The sequence below is a fragment of the Balaenoptera musculus genome, chromosome 5 (assembly GCF_009873245.2).
Source record: "Balaenoptera musculus isolate JJ_BM4_2016_0621 chromosome 5, mBalMus1.pri.v3, whole genome shotgun sequence".
Lineage (NCBI taxonomy): Eukaryota > Metazoa > Chordata > Mammalia > Artiodactyla > Balaenopteridae > Balaenoptera > Balaenoptera musculus.
The window spans coordinates 102135734-102160505 of NC_045789.1; the positions used below are offsets into that span (position 1 = coordinate 102135734).

Consider the following 24772-nt stretch of genomic DNA (forward strand, 5'->3'; position numbering starts at 1 on the left):
GATCACAGGTCACAGGGCACCTTAGGGTAAATTCTCCAGTCTTCACCCCCTCTCACTTCTCTGATCTTTTCTCTCAAGTCTTCAGAACCTCGAATTCCTGGGAGCGACATCATTCTGCATAAGAAATCAACTCTCAGCTTTAGGTGTGGAAAGTGAGGTCCCAAAGTCAAGATCTAGAATTTTATTTTCCCTAACAAAGGCAGTTTTTCCCCAAGAGGATTTCTAGTTCCAGTCATCATTGAAGTAATGTTTCCACCCAATTTAACTTGTTTGTTAAATAAATGAATGGTCCAAACTTTTCTCTACAGGGTTCCTGGATAAAATGGAAAGATAAATTCTGGGTACTATAATCTCCATACTTGTATTCTCCGTATACAAAGGTGAGCAAAATAAAAATGATGTTTGTTCTCATGGGTCTTACCATCTAGTACCATCCAGTACCACCCAGATTTTGTGAACAAGTGGATCTCAAGACACCTGCCACCCACACATTTCTTAGACTGATAGCAAGAGTTTGGGGCTATATACAAGAACAAGAAAAAAAACAAAATCCATACGTAAGCTGAGCCTTCCCAGAGTTTTGTCACTCATGATGCATATGGACCTCATGTGTTTTAGTAGACAGACTTCAGGAATGAATAACAACAACAGTAATAATAATAGCTATTATTGTCTAGAAAATATTTCCAGTTCCCAGAGGCGCATGGTAGAATAGCCCTCCACTGTCTCTTGCAGCTAGGTGTGGTCACGTGACTTGCTGTGGCCAATTAAATGTGAGTGAATGTCATTTGCCACTTCCGGTTGGAAGTTTTAAGAGTCAGTGCTCAGGTAAGCCAAGCTCTCCTTCTCCTGTTTTGACAACTGACAACACATCAGCTGGCGGCTGCTTTGTCAGCCTGGTTTGTGGACTGAAGATGTCAGGGAGCCGAGTCCTCAGCTAATTGAAGATGGACATATAGTATAAGTGAAAAATAAACCTTCGTCTTTTTAAGCCACTGAGATTTGGGGGTCATTACTAGAATGTAGCCTAGCTTATCCTACTTGATGCAATAGCCAAATTATCTATGCCTCTCAATATGAGCATCGTTTAAAGTTTTTTACAGAGGTTAACTAACTCATCTCATTCTCATATGAAGCAGATACTATTATTATCCCCATAATTTTCCCAGATGAGAAAATGTAGAGATGGAAGAGTGGATTCGTAATTAAGTGTCAGTACTCTCGGACCTGAGGATTCTAAGTCTGCTTTCATGCTCTGGTCACTCAGACCACAGTTTTTTCCTCTTGAATTAATAAATAATCACTCAACTATCATGGGTGCCTGTTAAATGCCAGGGTCTCCACCTTGGGCACTGGGAATACAAGAGTGAACGAGACAGACAATAACTTATTTTGTAGTGGAGGAGAATGAAAAGACTCAAGTAAACGAATAAAAAATAATTTCAGTTCATTATGAAGGACATAAAACACAGAGATGTGACAGAGTGAGGGGAAATGACAGTCCTGTGAGATGAAATTGTTAGAAAGAAGGTGGTTTTTGAGTTGAAACGAGAGAGATGAGAGACGTGCCGGGCAGAGGGAACGGGGCAAGGGTCTTGAGACAGGAGAGGCAGGTGCATCAGCTGTGCAGAGGGAGGGAGCCAGTGTGGCAGACAGCAGAGGCGGAGGAGCGGGTAAGAGATGCTGCTGGAGGCTGTGCAGGACTGGCGGGTCCCGCAAGAACTCTGCAGCTGGGGAGTGACTCGACCCCATCTGCTTTGTGGAAGCAGCACTCCGGATGCTGCCGTATGGTGAGTAGAAGCAGGAGGGGAGACGGGAGACTCCGCATCAGACTAGGGCTATCCACGGTGAAGGACCGGCTCATCCTCCTCCCCTCTCCTTTTTGAAACTCCGGGCGTCTGCTGCGCCCGGCTAGAACGCAGCCTGAGCCACGAGCGACCATGCGCTGAGTCTGACCGTACAGCCCACCAGAATTCCTTTACCCTGTTCCGCGGGTCACCCGCTGGGACACTGCAGCCCTGTCCGATTGCTCTGAACTTTTCTAACCTGCCCCCCCCCCTTTCTGTACCCATCCCCTCCCCTAGGGACCGGCGCGCCTCTGCAGCTTGCCTTGCCTAGGGCTGATCTAGGCCGGGGACGCTGGCGACTCCACCCAGCTTGGTGTTGGAAGGCGGGCCTGTTTTGTGCCTGGCACTGTGCTTTATCCCGGTGCCTGCAACAACCTGCAACAACCTGCAAAACACCCGGGACGCGTGTCCTGGTGAGACTTACAGGCGGCGGCGCACACTTATTTATTTGTAAGTCTAACAAAATGTGGGGGGTGGAGGGCTCATCAGGAATGCCTTTAACCTCGAGCTTTCTGGATCTCCAGGGCGACATTTGCATTTGTTTAAATGCAAACGTTGCGATTGCTGCAATCCTCTGTCGGGAGAACTCAAGGGAGGCCTCACTAAAGCCGGCGCCTAGCGCTACATCCAGTCCTCGGAGATCTCGTCCAGTCCCCGACGCTGACGTTCCCACTCCCGCGACACTAAAGAAACAAAAGCAAAGCAGCACAGCGCGATTCTCGCAGGAGCGGGGTCGCGGGGGAGGGCGGGCCGCGGTCCAGAGGCGCCCGGGGTACTTCCCCGACGGCCTGCAGAGCGCAGAGCCGCCCGTGCGCCGGCGCGGGGTAGAGCTCTACACACGCGGAGCCGCAGAGCAGCGACGCCACAGGCCGCCGGCAGTACTGCAGCACGGGGCGCTCGCGGGCTGGGCGGGGCGGGGGCGACTTCCAGTCGGCCTCCCGAGGCTCTACCGGCCGCGCATGCCCGTTGCGCTGCTCGCGGCTCCCGGCCTGGCCCGCCGCGGTGTTCCGCGGCTCCGGAGGCGGCGGCGAAGGGCGTGGAAGCCCGCAGCGCTGGGGAAGGAGGCAGCGCCACAGGGAGGCACGAGGCGGCTGGGATCTGAGCCTAACCCCTGGCGCCCTCCGCCCCGACAACCTCCATCAAAGGTTGCCCCAGTTACTCCCTTACAGTTGAGAAAAGCGTCTCAGAGACCGGCAGTAAGTTGCCCAAGGCCACACAGCCGATACAGATGAGTAATGGGACCGGGATTCGACTCTGCAGCCTCCACTCCCTGCGCCCCAGGACTGGGAGGATGGCTGAATTTGAGTATTAGTGCTTGGAGACCTTCGGCAAGGAGGCCTTTGTCCCACTTTAACAGATGAACAAACTAAAACTAAGGCTCAAACTTACTAGGCATTTTTGAAATATTTCAAAATGCTCAAAAACAAAAAAGCTGCTTCCTTGGGTCTCCTGTTTATGCATGGCCTTTATGTGCCTGGAATTTACATGTCTTTGTCCTCACCCCTCCTCCCCAAACACTAGCACGAAGTTCCTGACCTGGCTGTTAGAGACCTGGCCCTTTCCCAAGGCACAGTGGGGTCAGGTACCTTCCTCTGAGACACTGGCAGAATCTAAGTTAATGGCTCCCTGAGATCCCAGGGTTTGTAAGCGCCTAGGATGATCTAAATCTACACTGCCCTTCCTTCTTCCTCAAACACCCCCAGCCTGTGCCCATCTCAGGGTCTTTGCCCATGCTCTTCCCTATGCGTAAAGCTCTTTTCCATCCTCCTATGCTGGGCCCTACTCATGGCTTAGAGCTCAATTTCAGAGCGTCTTTCATTGAGCCTTTCATACCATCCTCTCTCTTGCTTTGCACTCCCTTCCACATCACCCCACCCAGTTTCATTTTCCCCCCCGGCCTCTAGCACTCCCTAATGTTAATTATATATTCCATTAACTGTTTGAGATCTACAACCCCCAACAAAATGAATGCTCCCGGAAAGCAGAGCCTTATCTTTTTCCTTACTCTACCCTCAGATGTAGCCTGCACCTGCACTAAATAGGCACTCAACAAATGTTTGTTGAATGAATAAGTAAGCTCCCAGCCCTTACACTCAATGCCTGGTCTTGTTCATGTGTCTTCCCTCCTCTCTCCTATATGTTAGGCAGTCATATCTGGGAGCTTGTATTAGTTTCTTAGGGCTGCTATAACAAACACATTTATTGTATCACAGTTCTGGAGGCTAGCAGTCTGCAGGGCCATGGTCCCTCCGCAATCTATACGGAGGATCCTTTCTTGTTTTTTTTTTTCAGCTCTGATGGCCCTAGGCATTCATTGGCTTGTGGCAGTATAACCCCAATCTTGGCTTGTCTTCACCTGGCCCTTTTCTCCCTGTGTGTCTCTGTTTTCATATGACCTTCTCCTCTGAATCTCCTCTCTTCTTTTAAGGATACCAATCATATAGGATTAGGGCCCACCTAATGATGTCACCTTAACTACCTCTGCAAAGACCCTATTTCCAAATCAGGTTGCATTCACAGGTGTGAATTCCCATTTCCATTCACTGGGCTTTAATATCTTTTGAGGGGATATAACCCAACCTATAACAGAGGGTGATCCATGGAACACTGAAAAGGGATTTAGGCAAACTAAGCTGGAGGATGGGGAGGAAGACAGGAAGGGAAGCCCTAAGTATAGGAAATGTGCACTGGCTGACCGTCCAGAAATGACATTTCTGGGTGAACTCTCCTGCATCAAAAGACTTTTAGGGGAAAACACTACAACTTCAAGGGTTTCTACAGAAGTGGCTTCTATCCCTCCCTGCTTGGCCCTTTTCCAGGCTGTAAACACCCCATTTCCAGACCCTCCACAAAGCATTGTATCTCACTGATTGGGCTCCTGGGAAATATAAATCTGTCAGAACTATGCTAAGCCTTGACCTGCTTTCTGTTGTTTAATGTTGACAATTGCTTGTGAGGTAGGTCCTATTCTTCACTGAATTGTACGAGAGAAACTGAGGTTCAGCCAGGTTAGGGGGCAGGCTCACAACTTGTGTGTGCTCGAAATGTATAACCAGCTCTAACTCCAGAGGAATTTCCAGGAGACCCACAGGTACTCTTTTGTCAGTTCTATGTGACTCAAGAGGGCAGAACTGTAATGCATGAGTGTATGTTACACGGAGAGGCAATGATTTGGGCTAAATTTCAGGAAAATTTTTTCTAATGCTTAAAATTAACAGTTTTTCTGATGTGGCTCATTTTGCCACCGGAGATTTCCAGGCAGTGGCCAGTTTAGATTCTCAATGCCCTTTCCAAACCCACCGCACTCTTGAGGGTGACTTTGAACTCTCTGCCCCATTCTCTCTGATATGAACTGGACGTAAATGTATTTTTCCGAGAAGAGGTCCACTAGCTTCTCTGAGCCCTAGGAGATAGAGGACCAGGAAGCGCCCTTATCAACAATGACTACGGCAGCAAAGCACAGGGGTTAGACCTGCTGTCGGTGTTCCATCCCTGGGTTGTCATTCTCTCTGCCCAGCTCTTGTTATTTCAGTGGTGGGCATTTTTTCCATTGCTGGTCCTGTGGCTGGCACTGTCATCCTGAACTCCACTTCTCCGTGTTGAAAAACTGTCCCAGCCCTGCATCTCCTTCCTGCATCTGGCCCATGTCCATGCACCCTGACCTCTGGCCTCCGACAGGAAGGTGTTGGAAACCAGCCTTGCTCCTTCCGGAGCCTTGAAATAAACTTTCAGCTGTTTTTCCTGAAGAAACTTCGCTCCCCTGCCATAATCTGTTCTTAATAGGAAGAAATTGCATTTTGTAGGGTGAGTCACTGAGTAGGGGGACTCTAGCAATGCGGTCCACTTCTTTCCTTAGGGAGGGGTCTATTCTAGGTATATCCTCCTTCTGGAAGGTCAAAAGTGAGCAGGGGGGAAACAGTACTCCCAAACAGTACTGGAGTCCAAGAAACAAGAGAAAATGGTGGCATTACATAAGCTCACTCCATCTCCAGGTTCTCCCACAATCACTGTCTCGTCTGACCCTCGAAACAACCTACGTGATAAATAAGGCTCTGGAGTTCAGGTCTGATCTTCCCCCGCCTTTAAAAATGAAAATATTGAGACTCCGAGGGTCAGAGGACTTCCTCGCCCAAGGTCGCACAGCTAGGTAAAGGAGTCAGGAGAGTTGGGATTCGAACCTGAGTCTTCAAGGTCATTTCGTTCACTGCTGCTTTCAAAAGAGAACGAATTTGTACGCTGGAGATCTGAGCTCCTTTCTGCTCCTGGACTTTAAGCTCCACAAGGGCAGGGAGCAAAGACGCCCTCCGCTTGGACCCAGCGCGGGCACACAGCAGGGGGCCCACCACCGCTCTGCTGGGCCAACAACGAAAGCGGAATCAGTTCTTTTGCAGGGAGGCTCCGGAGCTTGCGGACATCCAGGCCAAGCATGGACATTGCGCGCAGTGGATGTGGACGCGTTCGGGCGAGCTCTGAGTCCAGGACCGGGGCTCGGTTAGGTCTTGGGCTCCGCGCCGCGCTGAAACCTGGTGAGGGCGGGCGCAACTTTAGGGACCTCGGGCGCCAGCTGCGCTCCAGCCGAGCCTCTGCACGCACACTGCGCACGCGCGGCGCCGCCGGGCTCCGCCCCCCGAGTAGGGACCTACAGCGGGCGGCCGCGGAGGCGGCAGCGGTGGCCTGCGGACGGCGGTGTAGACGCTCCTTTCCGGGACCCCGACCCGGCGGCTCGGTGAGTGGCTGAGCGGGAGGGCTAGGGCGCCGGGTCCGCTTGCGCGGGGCGCGCGGGGCCGGGGTGCGGAGGGGTGGCGCGGGGCCGTGCGGGTCAGGGACAGGACGAGGCCGCGCAGGGCAGGCAGCCGGGGCCGGGTGGTGCGGGGCTCGGCCCCGCGTGCCCGAGCCGCCGGCCGGCGTCTTGGCAGGAGGCCCCGGGGCAGACGGGTCGCGGCAGCGGGCCCCGGGCTGGGTGCGGAGGAGAGGGCGGCGGCCTGGACGGGAGGGGAGGGGGCGCCGGGCCGGGGGTGGGGGGAGGGGCGCCCGGCAGGGGGCTCTCGCCGGGCCGGGGACAGGGAGCACGGACCTCGGGGGCCGGGGGTGGCGGCGGGTGCGCAGCCGGCGCCCCCCACTCGAGCGCCTTTGTGCCGCGGCCGCGACCCTGTAGGCTCCCCCCGAATGCCCCGGGTCGCGACCCTTGGCGGCGGCGTCCGGGCTGCGGGACGGCCGGTGTGGAGCCGCCGAGCCCGGCCTCCTCCGCCCGCCCCCAGCGTTTTAAATGATGCATCTCCTGGGAGAGTTCCTACCGGTCGGCTCCGAGCAGGAAGTGTCGTCAGGAGGCCATTTTTAAAGCCTCCTGCGGGCCTCGGAGGTCAGCGTTGACGTGGTCCGGTTTTCAGTGGTTAGAAGAAACCCCTGCGACCCCTGGAAGGGGCCCAGACGACCCCTGGGGACGAGGCTGTAAACCCACTGTACCCGCGCCTTCCCTTCCTAGCAGCCGCGCTGTGAGACGTGGACGGGCCTTGGATAACGTGTACCGTCGGTGTGTGTGCCAACAATAAACTTGAAAACCAGACTGGCATTGTCTTTCCTTGGGAGTTTTGGGGCATGTGCCCGGGGATGGGCTTGTCCATCTTTTGCTGGTGAGGGTGTAAAGGGAGGATAAAGATGAAGGCGTGACTCGGTTCTAAATGCTGATGTCACTCTTTGTGGGCTCTCCCCCATCTCAGCTGCCCTTTTATCTTGTTGCCTTGGGGTCCTTGGGCAGTTTGAGGCCAGGAAACCACGCAGGGTGCTAAAGAATGAAAATGCCTAAATCGGAAAGGGAAAGCCAAAGGAGAGAATGAAAGAAAACACTTAAATTCCTCTATATATGTTGGTTATTCCGTGTATCCCGTGAAAATACCCTTGATTTTAGAAACTGGGATAATGAACAGTTGATCAACCTAACATGAAAAATTAGGAAGTGAAACACTGAGCACTGTGTCCTGATTAAAAACAAACCTACACAGCTAAACTGTTGTGTTCGAACCCTTAAACATTATCCCTTAAGCTTAGAATTGAAGTCACCAAGAGTGGGAAAACCGTGGTCTCCAGGAGCAGGCAGGACTTCCTATAAAAAAGCAGAGAGAATCGGAATGTATTTCTTTATCTCTCTCTGAGTCAGGTATGCAAAGTTCATTCCAACCCCTGATGTGTGTGCACAGCAGGAGATACTGGCCCAGCAATTGACGATTTAAAAACCAATATCCCAATATAGTCTATTTAGGTAGAATACAAATGTTTGGCTTTTTTAAGTTATATCGGTGTTATCTTTAACCTAGGATGCATTTTTTAAATGTTTTTATTTCTTGGATCTAACATAGCCTTGAAAAATAACACTTTTGTAGGTATCCAGTTTTGTTGTGCTGTTAAACATTCATTGTAAGGTGCGTTGTGAGAACAGACAAAGGAGGGCATTGTTTTATTTATTGGGCCTCCTCCCTGATTTTTAAAAATCCAGTAATAGCAATTAAAAAACACACACATCTGTCTACTGGTCTGTTTGCTTTAAAGTAAGGGGATCTGGACCAGTTGAAGAGAAAAAAAATAACAAAGAACATTGTTATTGTCGCCAGGAAGGCTGATGTTTCTTTCATTCATTGACTCCATTCAGCCAGTGCTCGTTGAGTGCCTGTGTGACCAAGCCCTGTGCCGTTGACTGTGATAAATAGGGTCGTCCTCACCGGTGATGTTTCTCAGTCTTGATTGTTCTCAAGCTGCCGGGCATAGACTGCATTTTCTTTGTTCACATATTCAGACTTGGCCAGCTACAATTTCCAGGATCCATCCTGGGAGTGAAAGTGGCTAGAGCCCCCCAGATGGAGACATTCTCATCATAGGATGGGGAGTGGGGAGGCATCAGAATCACCTGGGAAGAATTTAAGCCACAGGCCCTGAGCCCACCCCAGGAAAAGGACAATCTGATTCATTCATTCACCTGAGTCCTGGGAAGCCTTTCTTCCCTTTTCTTTTAAGCTCCCTTGCTTGAGAAGCACTTTGGGGGCTCATTCCCCTTATTTTCTAGAAAAGTGCATGAAGAAACCAAGGCTACATGGGCCCAGCACTTAGACCCAAGTGTCTGGCTTCTGTCGCAGGGCCCCTTGTGCGCTGCCTTGCTGCCTCCCAGGGTTCTGAGCGTACACGCCTATGCCAGAGCCTGAGGTTGACACCGGCTGGGACTCGGTGCCTGAGAAGAGAAGGAAGAGCCCATGGGACTCTCCGTGCTTTTGACTCAATCAGCAGCTCAGTGGCTCCGGGCAGGCAGTAAGAACAGTGCCCAACTATGCAGTTCACAGCCTCACACGGCAGGGTAGCAGAAAAGACAGAATTTAGACTAGATGCCAGCCGACCAACTCCATGACCTTAGAAAAGCCACAGTATCTCCAGATCTTACAAGAAGCAGGTAATTGGAGGTAATTGGTACTTTGAGGAGTAATGGATGTAACGTATGAATCCGCCTTCTCACACACCCCTTCCACCTGGCTCGGGCCACGGTGCTCCAGGATTGGCAACATAGCCAGCCGCTGACAGCATCCTCAGGTCACTAGTGTAGCATTTACCACTTTACTGAAACCACCCGTGTCCCTCTCTCCATCTCCTGATCCCACTCCTTTAAGACAGCAGCCTGCGGCGGGTGTCGGGTACACAGCCCTGGCTCACGCTCGTCGTACTCACACCATGCCAGGCACATTTCAGTTTCCGAGAATCTGCAGTGGCTACTGTGCTTACACACTCCACAGACAGCATCAGTGAGGATGTTTCCAAGGTCAGATGGCCAATAAGCAAGGGTAGGAGCCAGAGTCTCCCTGCCTGCTCACACCATTACAGATCAAGGCAGTGGCCTTGCCTCACCTCCAGGCACCCAAGGGTGGATTGGATTGGTATAGAAAAGACTGCACAGGAGTGCTGATAATGACTCTGGCCATTCCCCCATGTGCTCCTCTCTACCTGTAACGTCTGGTGGTGATTCTCAACCTTGGCTGCACATTAGAACCACCTGGGAAGCTTTTAAAATTCCCAAAGCCTTCCACCCAACAGAGTGGAGCCCAGGCATCATTATTTTTAAAGCTCCCCAGGTAAATTCTCTGTGCAGGAGGGCGACTAAACATCAAAGGGACCTCTTTAAATAAGTTTAACATATTATGACAAGTTGATTACCTTGATTCAGCCAAGGTTAAGAATCACTGATTTAGTGGGAGATAATTCTTCTTTGTTTAATTATACTTTTTATTAAACTCTTGCTCCATTTCTTCTACAAAATTTTGACTTTAAGGCAAAAGTCGGGGGAGGGGGGGAGTACAAAGACACATTTGTCCTTCATTTTTATCACCTTTAGAGACCTGAAGTTACTAGGTGTGTTTAATAACATAGAATTTTGTAATATTGCTTGTAGTACTACCTTGTTTTTACCTTTTTTTAAAAATGCTAACAAGAGCATATTTGCCTCTTAAATTTTTTTCCATGTATAGAACTGTAAGTTTTAGACTTTAAAAACTCTAGCACTAGTCATATTCTTTCTTTAGAAATGTTGTCTCTTATTTAAACTATTTAAAAAAAACTATAATAACAACTTCCTTTGTTCTCTGGTGTAGTTTCAGTTCACGTGCTCAGCAGTGCCATTCAGTCCCAAGGTAACTCCCTTTGTAGACTGGAGGGTGGGAGAGAAGAGCCTCACCTCCAGCCAGAGCACTCAGCCAGAGACCTTTATCTCATTAAGCTCATTTGTTAAACTAAGATTCTGCTTCTCTGGGATTACTGGACTCTTCTACATTGGAAGGAATCTTCAACAGAAATATGTTGACTTATTTGTTGTCAAAACATGTAGTTTGCCTGCCAAGCATAAGGCTGCCTGCTAGCTGCATTATACCATTTCCTCACATCAGCCATGTAAGTCAGGCATTATTCCCATGTTACAAGCGAGGAAACTCAGGCTCAAAGAGGTTGAGTCCAGAATGACACGGCTTCTAAGTCAAACACCTAGGTTTCAAACCTTGCTCCTGAGACCCCAAGGTGATTGCCCTTTTCACTCTATTGCACTTTTCATCTGCAAAGCTGAGGAATCAGAACAGGGGCTCTTGTTCAGCCTTCTTGCCTCATTGTGTGCTGCAAGTGATACACTTGGTTTCAGAAGGAAATCTAAGGTCTCAAAGGTGTACGTTTGTCAGCAACATTTGGAAGTATTTTTTGCCATCAAGATGGCCATCAGTTTTCAGTTCAGTCATTTCAAGTGCAAGATAGATTAGCAAAAAGAAAATACTTCATTGATCTTTTCATTGTTTAGATCTATTTACCATTCAATTCTGATTCTTTGTAATTGTCTGGAAAAGTTCTTGCTGAGTGAGGCAACAGTTTCTTCTTAAATACTAACTTAACTGGAGAAATGTTGGCAGTTTACATACCTAATGTTGCATTGTTTCACTGATCAGGTATCACTCGTTGACATGCTAATGGTCATTTAGGGGTAGAATGTTTTAAAATTTTGGTTACTAGGAAACGTTAGTTACACTAGCCTTTGCTATCTATGGCTAAATAGACAAAAGGAGCAGAGAGGATTTTGGAGTGCATGTGCCACCAGACTGAGTGCTTTGCATGCACGATCCTAGTTTGCTTCTCCTGATTACCCTTTAAGTTTGATGATATTAAAGCCTGTTTCCTTGCCTGACAATAAGTAGAGAGAAATCACTTGCCTAAGGGGACCCAGCAAATAAGGGACAGAATCAGTTTGAACTACAAACCTGCCAACTCCATTCCCTCTGCTCCTCATGGGCGGAGCAGCTACATTCCTGCCCTAGCCGTGGATATGGTAGAAGCCACAATGAAAAGATTTCTGGAAGAGCTTCCTAAATTTGCTTCAGTGTCCAGAAAGGATACAGTCAGTCAACTAAAATTTGCTGAGTTTGCTGGGCATCTCTCATGAACAGAAGATGTATGTGATCATCCACGTAGCATGCACATGGTTTAATTGTCTAGCCACTTTTTTTAAACTTTTCTCACTAACATCCGGTGTGGGGACACGTTCATTTGCTACAGGGATAATTCACAGTTCAACTGGGCTTGGAGAGGAAAAGGTCGTTCGGTAACCGTCAATAGATTATATGTAAGCCTAAGTTGTAATGAGCACTCTTGTAGTTAAAGCATCTTTTTCATGGTGATTATAATCACCTGTTGGCCCCTTTGCCACTAAGGCAAGGTGGATGGTTTGGCCCCAGAGGTAAATTATCTTTTAGACTGTACAGCCAAGCAACTATAATTAAACTTATAAAATGAGATTCACTGTGTATTCCAGAAAAAGCAATTTCCAGGCAGCAAAGAAGCCTGTATTTTAGACCCTTGGACTATTTATGTGATAGGCATCATTTCTTCTATTTTCTTCATAAAAAAGGGAGAATAATACTCTTAATAGTTTTATGTGTAAGTAACTTATATAAGCACTTATAGTCACACTGTCACATTTAATCCTCACGACAACCTTGTGAGGTAGGTACTGTTTATTGTCTATTTTACAGGTGAGGATTCAGACAGTTTGCTCCAGGTCAGACATCTAGAAAGCAGTGGGACTGGGATTTGAAACCCTGTAATCTGATTCCGCGATCTGTAGCTTTAAACACTATTTTACTGCTTATTGCTCTTCTAATTCTGTTGAGCACTTGATGTTTCCGGTATTTAGAAGTCAAATGCTTCCTTTTTAATAAAAACTTACACAACCTTCATGATTTTTATAGCCCTCAATGTCACTGGTTTCTAACAAACTCTGTTTTTCTCCATCTGTCCCCATGATAAATTTTTAAGAAACCAGGTCAAGTGAGCTCAGAGTCAGAAGGAAAACCCACCAGTAGTGGATGCTGCCCTTAGGCTTTTTCCCCAGAAAAGACAAGACTCAGTCTAGAGGAAGCACATTTGTCACACATTGTGCCCCTCCTCTTTGTGTGTGGAAGCCGCCTTTGTCTGATGCTGGAGATAATTCTGCGTTAAAAAGCTCACTTTTTGCTGTACAAAGGCAGACAACATTAAGTAGCTGTTTTATTATTGTGTCCAGAGTTAATAATACTAAGTATTTTCTGTGTTGTCGAGAACCTTCCTAAATGAACTTTAAAAAATGTACGTCTCTAGTCCTAGGAGGTCAGATGCAGAGGTTTTGTGACAGGTGTTGTGAGTGTGGAAGGTCGGTGATCACTGACACTGGTGTTAATCGTGATTGATTAGTGCCCCCAGCACCTGGCACACACACGGCCCTTTATCTACAGTGTTTCATGTAATCCTTGGTCATCAGTCCACTGGACAGTAATCTGCCAAGAGGACCCCGCTTCACAGGTGGTTGTACCTGAATGTGAACCAGGTAGAGAAAGGTGTATGGAGGGAATAAGGTCTTGGGAGCCCATTTACTCAGGTGTGCTTAGTGTAGCCTCAGGAGTGTCCAAGTATAAATGCCAACATCAAAGCCATCTGAGTTCTTCTGTGCCACTGCGTCCATTTACCTCTGTCTTGGGGTGCTACATCTGAGATCTTTTTCACCCACAACTAGCTCCACATGTTGCAGTGGCCAAAGAGAACTTTGCTTGTTTTGAAGAAGCCTGACATCTTTGTCACCTGGACGGAGGGAAGTACCAAGGTAGAAACATGCGTTATTTTGAGAACGGTTTAAAAGCCAAGAAGGCACTTTCAAACAGGTGACGTAATTGGGTCATGGCCTAGTGTCCTGCCTCCCCATTAAACTGCATTTGCTAATCACAGCCTCATGCTTCATATTGACACTTGCTTCTGTGGATTCCTAATTCAAAATAACTGCTGAGATGGTTTTGCAGAAGCACCACCAGGAGGCTTCTGCATTACTGAGGCACCAGGCAGGCTTGGTTAGTTCTCTAGAGAGAACTCTCCTCCAGCAGGATGCTCTCCTCTTCTTGCTAAGGTATGTGATTTTACCGTTCAGTCTGAGATTTCAAGTCTTCAGTTCCAGGAGGAATGACACCCCCAAGTTTTAAAAGGATTTGGAGAGAAAATGGCAAAACTGCCTTTTGTGATTTTTTTTTTTAAAGAGTTGGTAAGCAGGTTGTACCAGGCAAGTAAGTTACTTTCTTTTCTTTCCTCCCCCTCTTTCTTTTTCCCTCTCTGCCTCTTTCCCTTCTTACCTCTTCTTCTCTTCCTTCTTTTCCTCTTCTTCTTCTTCCTCCTCTTCTCTTCTTCTCTCTCAGGATTATGAGGCTGGTAGATCAGATATGTACATATTGGCTGATATGCACCTCTTGTGAACAGAATTGAGACAGGAAAGGAGCAGATTAATGACTGGTCTATCAGGGATTAAGTTGTTTGTAGCTCCAAGGTCAGGATATAAGGAAGTTACAAGAAGGTTGGTTTCAGTTTTATTTAAGGGTAAATTCTGGACAGTGATAACTATGTGAAAATAAAATTAACTGCCCGAAGAGAGAGGGAGTTTGGCTCATGGTAGTATTAGAGCATCAGCTGCATGACCAACTGGTGAAGATGTTTTAAAGGATTGAAATGTTGCTGGGAGTTTCAACCAGTGATTTCTGATGCTGGCTTTTCATCAGCATTATATGTAGTGCTTTTACAAACCATAAATGTCTCTTCTCCTTCCCTCTCCCACTGAGATTTAGATTGATGAGCTTTGGGGTGAAGCCCAAGAATGTCTATTTTAGCTCTGATTCTGCAGCTCCTCCAGATTCAGGAACCACTGGACCAGATCCCCTTAAAGCCTCTTTTCAGCCTCTGCATTCCTTGGGCCAGTGGTTTTCTTAGGCTCTGGTTGCAGCCATTGCTTCCTCTATTTTAGCAGGATGGAGATGCCAACTTGAACATGTTGACAGTAGTAGCATTTTTAGATGATAAAAAGTCTGCAACTTCAGGGCTAAGCATTCATCTATGTGAGCATGGAAGAGTGAGCAGATACAAATGGGTGGCTGGCTTGAGGTCACTTCATTAGTGCAGAAGTTCTGGGTATCACTTCTGTCTCCTTTCACTAAAGCCAGCTTACAAATCCAGAAAGTGAAGTGCGTCAGCTTCTCCCAGTGACTCCTTTGAAAGCTCTGCCTGCTGTATGTGTACCAGGAGTGCAGAGGAAAATGACCGTCCTTGTCTTTGCCCGTGCCTGTCAGTTTGCGGTTTGAGGCATCCACGTGTTGTCCTGTCCTGTGCACAGTCCCCTTGCATAGGTGTGTGTTTGAACACTGAGGGGATAGGTTTGCACCTTGCAACCCCACAGGCCTCTGCCCGCTTGGTGTGTATTACATACACACTTGGGGTGGGGCAAGTCTGATTGCGTCCCTAGATGCTTGATTGCATGCTGGGAGTTGTTTTTGAAAGGAGGCAACTGTCTTTTGCAAAAGCAAAATAGGAGAAGATACTACTGCAAAAGAAAATAAAGATTGTCATCAATGTGGTACGTTCTTACGGTGCTTTCCAAAAATGTTTTTAAAGGCAGGTTGTATGCTAGATCTGGATACACAATAATTGTTTCTCTCCACCCCACAGCAAGACCTTCTGCTCCCCCAGGTCGGCCTTCCAGACTTACTCTGTACAGCTCTTGGCCTATTAGCAGGGTGCCAGAAGGAAGCTGCTAATTCCCATTCGTATCGCTGCCCATCATTGAACAAGCACTTACTGAGGCCTCTGTGCGCCTCTTGACATTCAGGGAAGTGCTTTAAAATTTTAAAAGTGTTGTCTTGTATTGTTTAGCGTTTTAGCCATCATGGCAGGACTGTGGAAGAGGTTGGATAAATATCCGTAGTTCTGATTGCCAGATGAAAAAACTGAGGCTCGACAGGTTGAAAGTGGTTTTTTTAAGGTCATAACAGAAAGGCTTTTAGCAGGTCCCAAACTGGAGTGGTTTTTGTTTAGTTCTGTGTATTCTGAAAAAAAGAATGTGTAGTTACAGATAATTACCTATTTTTATGTAAAAATCACTGCATTACACATATTGTGGTATTGGCTCTAGAAAACAGGAGCTGCATTCCAGGCCGCCTTACTCTCTCTCCCCTGTGTCCTTGCTGCCATGGTTTCGCCCTCTGAGACTCCGGTCCCTGTAGCAGCCGGAGGCAGTGGCTGGAATATAGATCAGATCATGTCATGTTCTGTTGCTGCTCCAGTCTCTCCCCGGGTCCCCTCCTCACGTGGGGAGAAGCCACATCCTTACGATGCTGCACCATAGAGCTTCCCCTGCCCAGTACCCTCCGGCCTTTCTTGCTCATTGCCCCCCAGCCTCAGCCTCCTTGCTGGTGCTCCAGTGCTCCAGGCCCACTTCCCACAGAGCTCCCCCCTCCCTCAGCTTGAAACGCCCTCCTCCCAGGCTGCCCCAAGGTCTCTGCTCCAGCGTCAGCTTCTCTTGAGGCCTTTCCTGACTCTCCACACCCCAGCCCTACAACTTCATCACATAGTTACGCCCTGTCCCCCTTGCCTGGCTTTATGGTTTGTTTTCCGCAGTCACTTGCCACCATCTGCCAAATAAATATACAGTTTGTCTCCCCTCTCTGTACCATTGTGAGGGGAGGGATGGATTTGCTTCTGGTCACTGCCCTGTAGCGCCTAGAGCAGTGCCTGACACCTGATAGATGCTCAGTAAGATGTTGAAGGAATAAGTATTTGTCTGCCTAGTATTGGCAGGATAGTATTGTCTTCTTACCACTTGTGAAAGCAAATGGGGCACATGAGAGAGAGAGTTGGGATCCACGCCGTAACACAGAAACAAATGGACACCTGAGCCAGAGTCCTGGCTCTACCACTGGTTAACTTGTGTGTTTAGAAACTAAAATGCCAGCCTCCTAAGGTTTTAGTGAGGCTGGTATGAAATTATACCTGTGAAATTGCTAGAATGCTCTCAGTGACACTTAAAAATAACTCACTCAGCAAAGGCTATTCTGAATGACTGCCATGATTACCCCAGTATATCTATGTTTATGGTTGGCCTAAAGTGATGACTTTTAGGGGGGCGGAGTTTGAAAATGTTTTCAGTTTAGGCTGGTTATTTGCCATTTCTGTTGTACTGTGTATCACTGTCGACATGTGTTTCAAGATAGTAGGTCAAGATTTAGCATAAAATCCCCAAGGCCATTGAAATATAGGGTAAATTTGGAAATACATTAGCTAAACCTTAAGTTCATCTATTAATGATGCTTTGTGATATCTTTTTTCCCCTTTAGTGTTGCCTGGAATATCAGAGAATTGGAAACAGTCATATTTTGGGATCATGACCTACTGTGGTGGTTTATGAAAAAAGATAATATGTTCCTGGGAAGCCAACTACAAAGTATACTGAAGGATGCTTCCTAAGAGTCTTATCATGTCTCTCTGGATTTCAGTGGCCTCTTTTTAGAAATGCAAATGAAGAAGATGAAGGATAGTGGACAGCAGTTGTGGACTACACAAGTGGATGACGGACACAATTCCTTGACCATGTCGCTCAAACAGCCTAATGCTAATCGAGCGACTCGCCCTGATAGACAAGAAGCTCAGACTCTTCTGTATCAAGTCTCCGAGGCAGAGGCTGCCACGATGACCGTTGCTACATGTGTGAAGTGTAAAAGTGTGTACAAGATCCCACTTCAGGATCTGAAAAAGGATACTGGGCAAAGCCAAAAGGAGGACAAATATGTTTGCTTCAAATGCAGCCTAGGTGTGGCCCGTCCCCATTTCCATTTTGTGAACAATAATCACAGTGCTACTCACATAGGGAATAAACCGGAAACCATCTCAAGTTCTGTCAATAACAAATTTAAGGTAAGGAACTTTAAGCCAGGCAAATACTATTGTGATAAATGTCGATTTTCCACGAAGGACCCTCTGCAGTACAAAAAGCACACACTTCAGCATGAAGAGATTAAATTCATTTGTTCTCACTGCAGCTACATTTCCTACACTAAAGGGGAGTTTCAGAGGCACTTGGTGAAACACACAGGCATTTTCCCTTATCAATGTGAGTATTGTGACTATGGTGCTATTAGAAATGACTACATTGTCAAACACAGGAAGAGAGTCCACGAGAAGGCTGGTGGAAAACGGCTGCCCAAAACCATTGCCAAGCTGGAGCCAAAAAGAATCAGTGCATCCAAGCAAAACCCAGAGCTTTTAAAAGCTTCCAGTCCAAGGACTGCGTTTCAAAATAAGTTGTCAGATCAGCTTTCAAGGTTCTCCCTCCATTCAAATAAAGACAGAATGCACAACATAATGTTATTACCTGAATCAAAGGAGTACCAAAAAGATGTCGTGTGCATTCCAAATAAAGTGACACTGTCAGAGCCCAATGAAGTCAACCTGTTTGAGAACAAAAGTGTGGAGGTGGAAGTGTTATCCCCTGCAAAAGAGCCTGTTCAGCCGGGAATGCCATTAACGGTTGTGGCACCAGCGGAACTAATCGTCCCTGCAAACTGTTTAGCCCAGTTGATAGATGTGAAGGTTGTCAATGGAACACAGCAGCTTGTGCTGAAACTGTTTCCTCTGGAAGAAAATAATTGCCTTGCCGCTGGTGGGGGTGATGGAGGTAATTCTGAACATGTGACTAAAGAGAAAGATTCAAGGGAACAGGAAAAAATGGCTTCTGCAGAACAAACAAAGTCACTAATGATCGAAGGGAATGTTGGAAAACTTGCAGGCATCCATAATCTTCAATCATCAGTTCAGAAACAACTTAAAAACGTGAAATGGGTAAGGTCTTATGACTTTTTCACGTCAAATTCTAGCGTGCACAGTGGTGGAGAATCCTTTCTCAACCCTGATAGAGTTGAGGGTTTGCAGAAAAAAGGTTATACATATCCACAAAGAACTGCTGTTCCTTCCATTGCCTTAAAAGGTCATTCTCCATCATCTCTAATAAAAAATGGTATTTTAAGTGGTCTTGGAACTACGTCAAACTCTTTTCCATATAAAGCTGCCGTTTCTTTTACTGAAGATGGAAGAAATTTACACAGTGACTCACAGCAGTTATTTCCTCTTGCTGCATCGCCTGCAACCATTTCCTTCTCTGGAGAAAAGGACTCACTGCCCCTAAGTAAAAAGGACGTGGAATCTAGAAATGAGATCAGTTTTCCTGTAAAAATGGCTCCCCCTAATAAGAAGCTGAAACATAACCAGACACAGGAACACAAGGCAGTTTCAAATACAGGCCAGATTTCCTCTCAACCTAAAAGTGAGTATTTACACATAAACATAGCGGGAGAAGATGGAATCAGATCTCAACAGTCTGGGGATAAACCTTTGGAATTAAAGAATTCTGAAAAGACTAATGACTCCTTTGAAGGCCCAGTCATCTCATCAGTGTTTTCTCTGAGCTCTGGATCTGAAAACGTCCCTGAGGGCGTTAAGTGGAATAGTTCAACATCCAAAATAAAGTCAATTGAACTCTTGCGCAGAAAGATAGCCCAGTTAATTGAATCCTGTGGCAAGCCTTCATCTTTGGCTGCAAGTAATGCACATCGTCATTCTGTAGGGAAGGCATCTAAGGTCACTTCGAAAGCTACCTCTGAAGGTATTCAGGAAATTAACGTGTCATTTACCAGCACTGGCTATTCCACAGGTACTCTCCCGAAACCTCAGGATGACGTTGGTATTAATGGACAGCTTACTCATCAGCAGATATATCCGCATCTTGTAGAAGGCAGCAGTGGGAAAACCGAAAGCGGAGTAACCAGGAAGCCACATTTGGCTCCTCCAGTATTGATCCCGAAGGGGGCTGTGTTGAGGGTTCTTAATTCCTCTGAGAATTCCCACATTATAGAGGCTACATGTGAAGCACCTGTCAGCATCCCCTGCAGTGAGACACAGTTAATAAAACCCATTCCGTTCTGCCCAGTGAAACAGACAGACTTGGACTTACAGTCTTCGACAAGTGAAAGTGGGCCAATAGACATGTCCCAGAATCATGATCTGTCTCTTTGGGCTAAATCAAGAAGAGAGAGTGCTAATTGTAGCACCATGCTTAAAAAAACTGGACTCCTGCATGGACAGCAAGGAAGCAGTGAAATGAGTAAGCAAGGGAAACTGTTTTCCAGAAGTCTTCCTGTAAGTAAAAATAAAACCAAACAAGTCAGCTCATCCAAGAAGAAAAGCAAAATTCAGGCAGATCCCAGCCGCTGTTTCAAGGATCCTTCCATTTTTCAGGTCGCAAGACAACTTCGACTGATAGCAGCTAAACCAGACCAGTTGATCAAATGCCCCCGTCGGAACCAGCCTGTCATCGTGTTAAACCATCCTGATGTCGACTCACCAGAAGTATCCAATGTGATGAAGGTAATAAACAAGTACAAAGGCAACGTCCTCAAAGTGGTCCTATCAGAGAGGACTAGGTGTCAGTTAGGCATCAGGCGGCATCATGTCCGGCTGACCTACCAGAATGTGGAGGAAGCCAATCAGATAAAAAGGCAAATGATGTTGAAAATGAAACTTAAAAAAGTTCATAAAAACAACTACCAGGTGGTGGATTCCTTGCCTGATGACTCATCACAGTGTATATTTAAGTGCTGGTTTTGTGGACGGCTCTACGAAGACCAGGAAGAGTGGATGAGTCATGGCCAACGGCATTTAATAGAAGCAACTAGAGATTGGGATGTTCTTTCTTCCAAGGGCAAATAAGTGAAAAATTGGTCTTGGAAGCAAATTGTTTTTCTTACTTTTAATTGATTCTGGTTTGGTTTGTTTGGTTTTGTGTCCCTCCCTGACTCTGTAGGATAATACAGACTGCAGGGATGGGAGGTTGGTTCAGTCTTCAGGTCTTCCTGGGAATGTGGAGAGCCTGGCGTCTGAGCCTGGTGACTGGACGTCAGAAGGTGTCTGTGGCCCCCTGAGGAAGTGCACACAGATTCACGTGTATGCATTTGTCTGGGGCGAAGGGAAACTTTGAACAGATTTTCCATGGGATCTGAGACTTCCCTTTGGTCAGCAACCTTTTTCTGCATAGGTAAAAATCATTTCTAATCCATTCAGAGGGGCAAGTTTAGAGTGTTGTACACATGCTCTTTATATAACAAAATGCTACTGAAGAATTAAACCCAGGTCTTGGTGTACACATCCACTTTTTTTTTTTTTGCATTAACTAATCTCCTGAATATTTGGTACACAATGGAAAGTATATTTTCTACTTTGTTAGTTATCTTAAGTTTGGTTATAGAAAAGTGGCCCTTCTTTTAAATCCCTCACCCACTCTGCAGTGTTGCTAAGTGTTCTCTATAGCACAGAGAGTTGGGCTTTTGTTGACCCTTTCAAAGAATAATTCGAAAGGTTGGCCTGAATTTACTACAACAGCAGGTGTTGTTAGGGGAAGAAAGGAACATTTTCAGGCTTTTGCTTTCTTTTTAAATACCTTGGTTTATGACAGTTGGGGAGGGAATGTGCCTTTTTGGGGGGGGGGGAAGGAGAAGAAAGGGTCACAGAGGGAGAATATCTAAAATTATCTCCTGTTTGCCCTTACCACTCTCACAAAAGTCAAGTAAGTCTTCAATTTAAAATGTGAATGAACAGGCTTCTTTCAACAGAGAGAAAGTTTGGGGAGACAAATCAAGATAGATAGGATTGTGACGGAAGTTGTAGCTTTAATGAGACCAGTTTTCATTTGGGAACTCATCGCAGACCACGGGTGGAACCTGCACACTGTTTTCTTTCTTCCTCCATCACCAGTGGATCACAGACACTGTCCCCCACCCCTGCCAGGTCTTACCCTGCTCTCCCTTGGTGGGTTTTCTGAACAGGCCCTCCTGTGAAATGAGATAGCTTCCCTGCTCACCTGTCCCTTTCCCTTGCTTGAGGCCCCTTAAGGTTTTCCCTGATGAAAATACTAAAAACAGGCAAGAATCAACAAAATGAACACCTCCCACCACCTCTGTTAAGCTTACAGGAACGCTGTCCCTGGTTTTCATCAGTGGTAACAACCTGCTTCTAATTTATCTCAGCCGCAGTCAGGCTTTCCCCGTTGCTCACCTTCCTGGGAAGCAGCTCCAAGAACACTCCAGCAACTCCCTCCACCAGCAGGAGTCAGGATTGGGGCTGGTCTCCACAGCACCTTTGTGTGCACTAGAAAAAAGCCCACCCTCTGCACCATTGCGGCTGCTTGGGCAGATGGATGGCTTTACAAAAGCAGCTCAGGCTGGATTCTAGTCCTCACTTGCCCACGCAGCGGGGAACCGACCATAATGCAGAGCACACACAGCACAGCCGCAAGGCAGCCCCAACTCACGTGTTTTCCTCCCTTTTAAAGACTCCTTCCTTAGGGAATTGAGGGCAGCGAATGAAACTGGGGGCTGTTACATCTGAGAAAGGCATGAGTGAGATTTCTGTTGTGTTGGGTAGTCAGTTAAGAGACTTTCCTGATTGATTTTTTTTTTCCACGTGGGAAAGTCTTAGATTATCCTCTGATACATCAGATCGTAATTCTTTGTAGTTGGTTCTCATTACAGATATTCAACATGGCTTGTGTATAGTTTAATACATAATCATTAAGTTGATTGGTTAGTTTTTATTGAAATTTAAAACTTGGGTTTTTTTATATGTGTATATATGTGTGTACACATATATTTTTTACCATATGAAAACTTGCAGTAGCTAATTTTCTGATTTCCTATTTTATAGTGAAGTTATGTGGGCTGGAAAAATATAAAACATTTTATATTCTAGAAATAATTTATTTTGGAAGTACATTTTTATAATGGTCTGATCTCATTTTTAGAAAATGAAAGCACAGTAGGTGATGGGTCTGATTTATATGAACAAATGGGAGTAGAAACCCCGGTGGATCATTGCAGTACAGTATTTAGTCCCAGTGCATTTCTAGTTGGTGCTTTTTTGGGAAATGGATTGTGTGTACCACTTCTGTACATAAAGGAGAGCATTCTTAAGTTTTATCCATGCATAGATCTGTTATTCCCTCCCCACCCCAGTCCCCATCATGAAAGAAGGCTCTTAAGGTGTTGAGAGGCGAAGAAAAGGCTGTGCTTTATTATTTTTCTCCTTCTATACCTCACTGTTTAGTAGCATCTTTCGTGAAAGGCTAGACCGTGACCTTTCAGGAAAGATAACCATGAATCAGGTCAGAGTGTTGTTAAGTGTCAACATGAAACATTTACACTTTGCAGCATAACTGTTTTTCAAGTATTACCTAAAACTCAGCTTATGTACTTGTACAGAGCAAAATTTTGTGAGTAGAATATGTAGCTAGGCTTTTTGAGATTTCCAGAACCGCAGTACTTTGTAAGGAATTCAGAGGACTCCTGGAAGTCATAAAAAAATGAGAAAGCAAAAAATGGCTGTCTTCCCTATATAAAGAACTTTAGAAAATAGCTTGTTAACATGTAGCTTAATGTCATGAAACGAACAAAATTGGAGAAGGTAGGGGCAGAACTGTGTTGAGTATTTGTCTACTCTTTCTTACCTTGATTTTGAAGGGTCTCTACTCAGTAAATGTTAGTCATAGTACTTACTATTAAAGTCATTTCTAACTTATTTTTTAAAATAGGTTTTCTTTGGGGGATCAGAAATGAGACAACCTTGTTATATTTATGATATGACAGTGAAAATTTTTTTTAAAAGTATACTCAGATTCTATTTTACTCAAATTTTTATCCCCAGTCCAAAACACTTTGTGAGCCCCTCTCATGGGCCAAGTGCTCTTCTTGGTTGAGCTAAACTGAACACAGTGTATTAACCCTCAAAAGTTCCATCCCTCTTTCTTAAGCCACCCCAGAAAATGAAGACGTGATGCCACTCAGCCTTTGGAATAATTTTTGAATCTGTTAACGTCAGTATGAGCAGAAAACAAAACATTGCATAACATGTTTTAAGCATTATTAAAAAGTCCTGCATTAACAGTTTGTGTGTCTGCTGCTCCGAGTTTGAAACACGTATGTATATAGATAGAGAAGTTGGCATAAATTTTGTTAAATAAAGCAACTATAACATTTTCTCTGTTCTTTCATTTCAAATGTTAAGCAAGTTGGCTATTAATGACACAGCCTGTCTTGGGTGATACATTTCTGAACCGCATAAAGGCATCATTCTACACAATACAGGTGCTTTGAATTCCATAAAGGTATATTTTGAATTTGATGCACTGCTGGTTAACTAAGCATACCCTGAAATGAGGCCAGGTAACTTTGTTTTGCTTTGGCTTACGTTCACAAGAGATGCTGGTTTGGGCAGCAGTGGCAATTTTCATGCCATGGTCGGTGTCCACATCAGAGAATGTGTGTGGGTCCTGCCCTCCATGTGTAGCCTCTCAACTAAGTGGGGCTTGGCTGGAAGAGTTCCCAAGTAGTCAGTGAGCCTGCTGGGCCATTTCAGTGTAATTGCATGGCTGATGCCATCTATCCAAATACCATTGATTATTTAAATCTGATTCTACACCTACTTCGGAAGAAAGAGTATGAGGATATTTGGAGAGGGGCATTCAGTCCCTCATCTCATTCCCAGCACCCAAGGAGTCCAAAAAAGAAGAGACTTAGACTTAAGTTGGATATTGGCAAAACCCTAAGGAAAAGATAAAGAGGAGATGATAGGAATTGCTGAAATTCACCAGTTTGGCTTATTTAGTATCTGAAATGAGTCATCCTCTAATCCTATAGATCTAGTCTAACAACAACTTGTCACCTTTGGCTGGTTATTTAGGGGAGTAGCAATCAAGAGAGGGCAGCAGAAGCCTGAAGGGGGATTTGTATCGGCCTGGACTTCAGGGCTGGCTATAGTGTGACTAGAATAGGGGACGGGCAGAAACTGACTTCAAGGCCAAAGAGTTGGGAAATGGCAGTCACTAATCCACCTTTTATCGTTAAGAAAACTTAAGCTCGGAAAGGTTAACAACACCTGATTCACCAGGTTTACATGAAGATGAGTAAAGTAATGGATAGGACCGTGTTTTGGCAGGAAACACTGATACCCTTTGTGTCTGTAAAGCTCTTTGCTTTACAATG

At 46.0% G+C, this 24772-nt stretch overlaps 1 protein-coding gene across 2 annotated transcripts; it reads left to right on the forward strand.

Annotated features, from left to right (window-relative positions):
- The first annotated feature begins 5418 nt into the window (after positions 1–5418).
- ZNF518B (zinc finger protein 518B) lies at positions 5419–23767 on the forward strand. Of its 2 annotated transcripts, none has more exons than XM_036852056.1 (2): positions 5419–6573; positions 17027–23767. In XM_036852056.1, the coding sequence occupies exon 2, from the start codon at positions 17202–17204 to the stop codon at positions 20448–20450; it is 3249 nt and encodes a 1082-aa protein (XP_036707951.1). In that variant the 5' UTR covers positions 5419–6573; positions 17027–17201; the 3' UTR covers positions 20451–23767. The 2 variants fall into 2 exon arrangements, with proteins under 2 accessions (XP_036707951.1, XP_036707952.1); XM_036852057.1 differs by lacking the exon at positions 17027–23767 and adding an exon at positions 7003–7403.
- The last annotated feature ends 1005 nt before the right edge of the window (positions 23768–24772 follow it).

What these genes read in the sequence shown, in the direction of transcription:
- ZNF518B (XM_036852056.1), top strand. Translation starts at nt 17,202, where the DNA reads ATGCAAATGAAGAAGATGAAGGATAGTGGACAGCAGTTGTGGACTACA.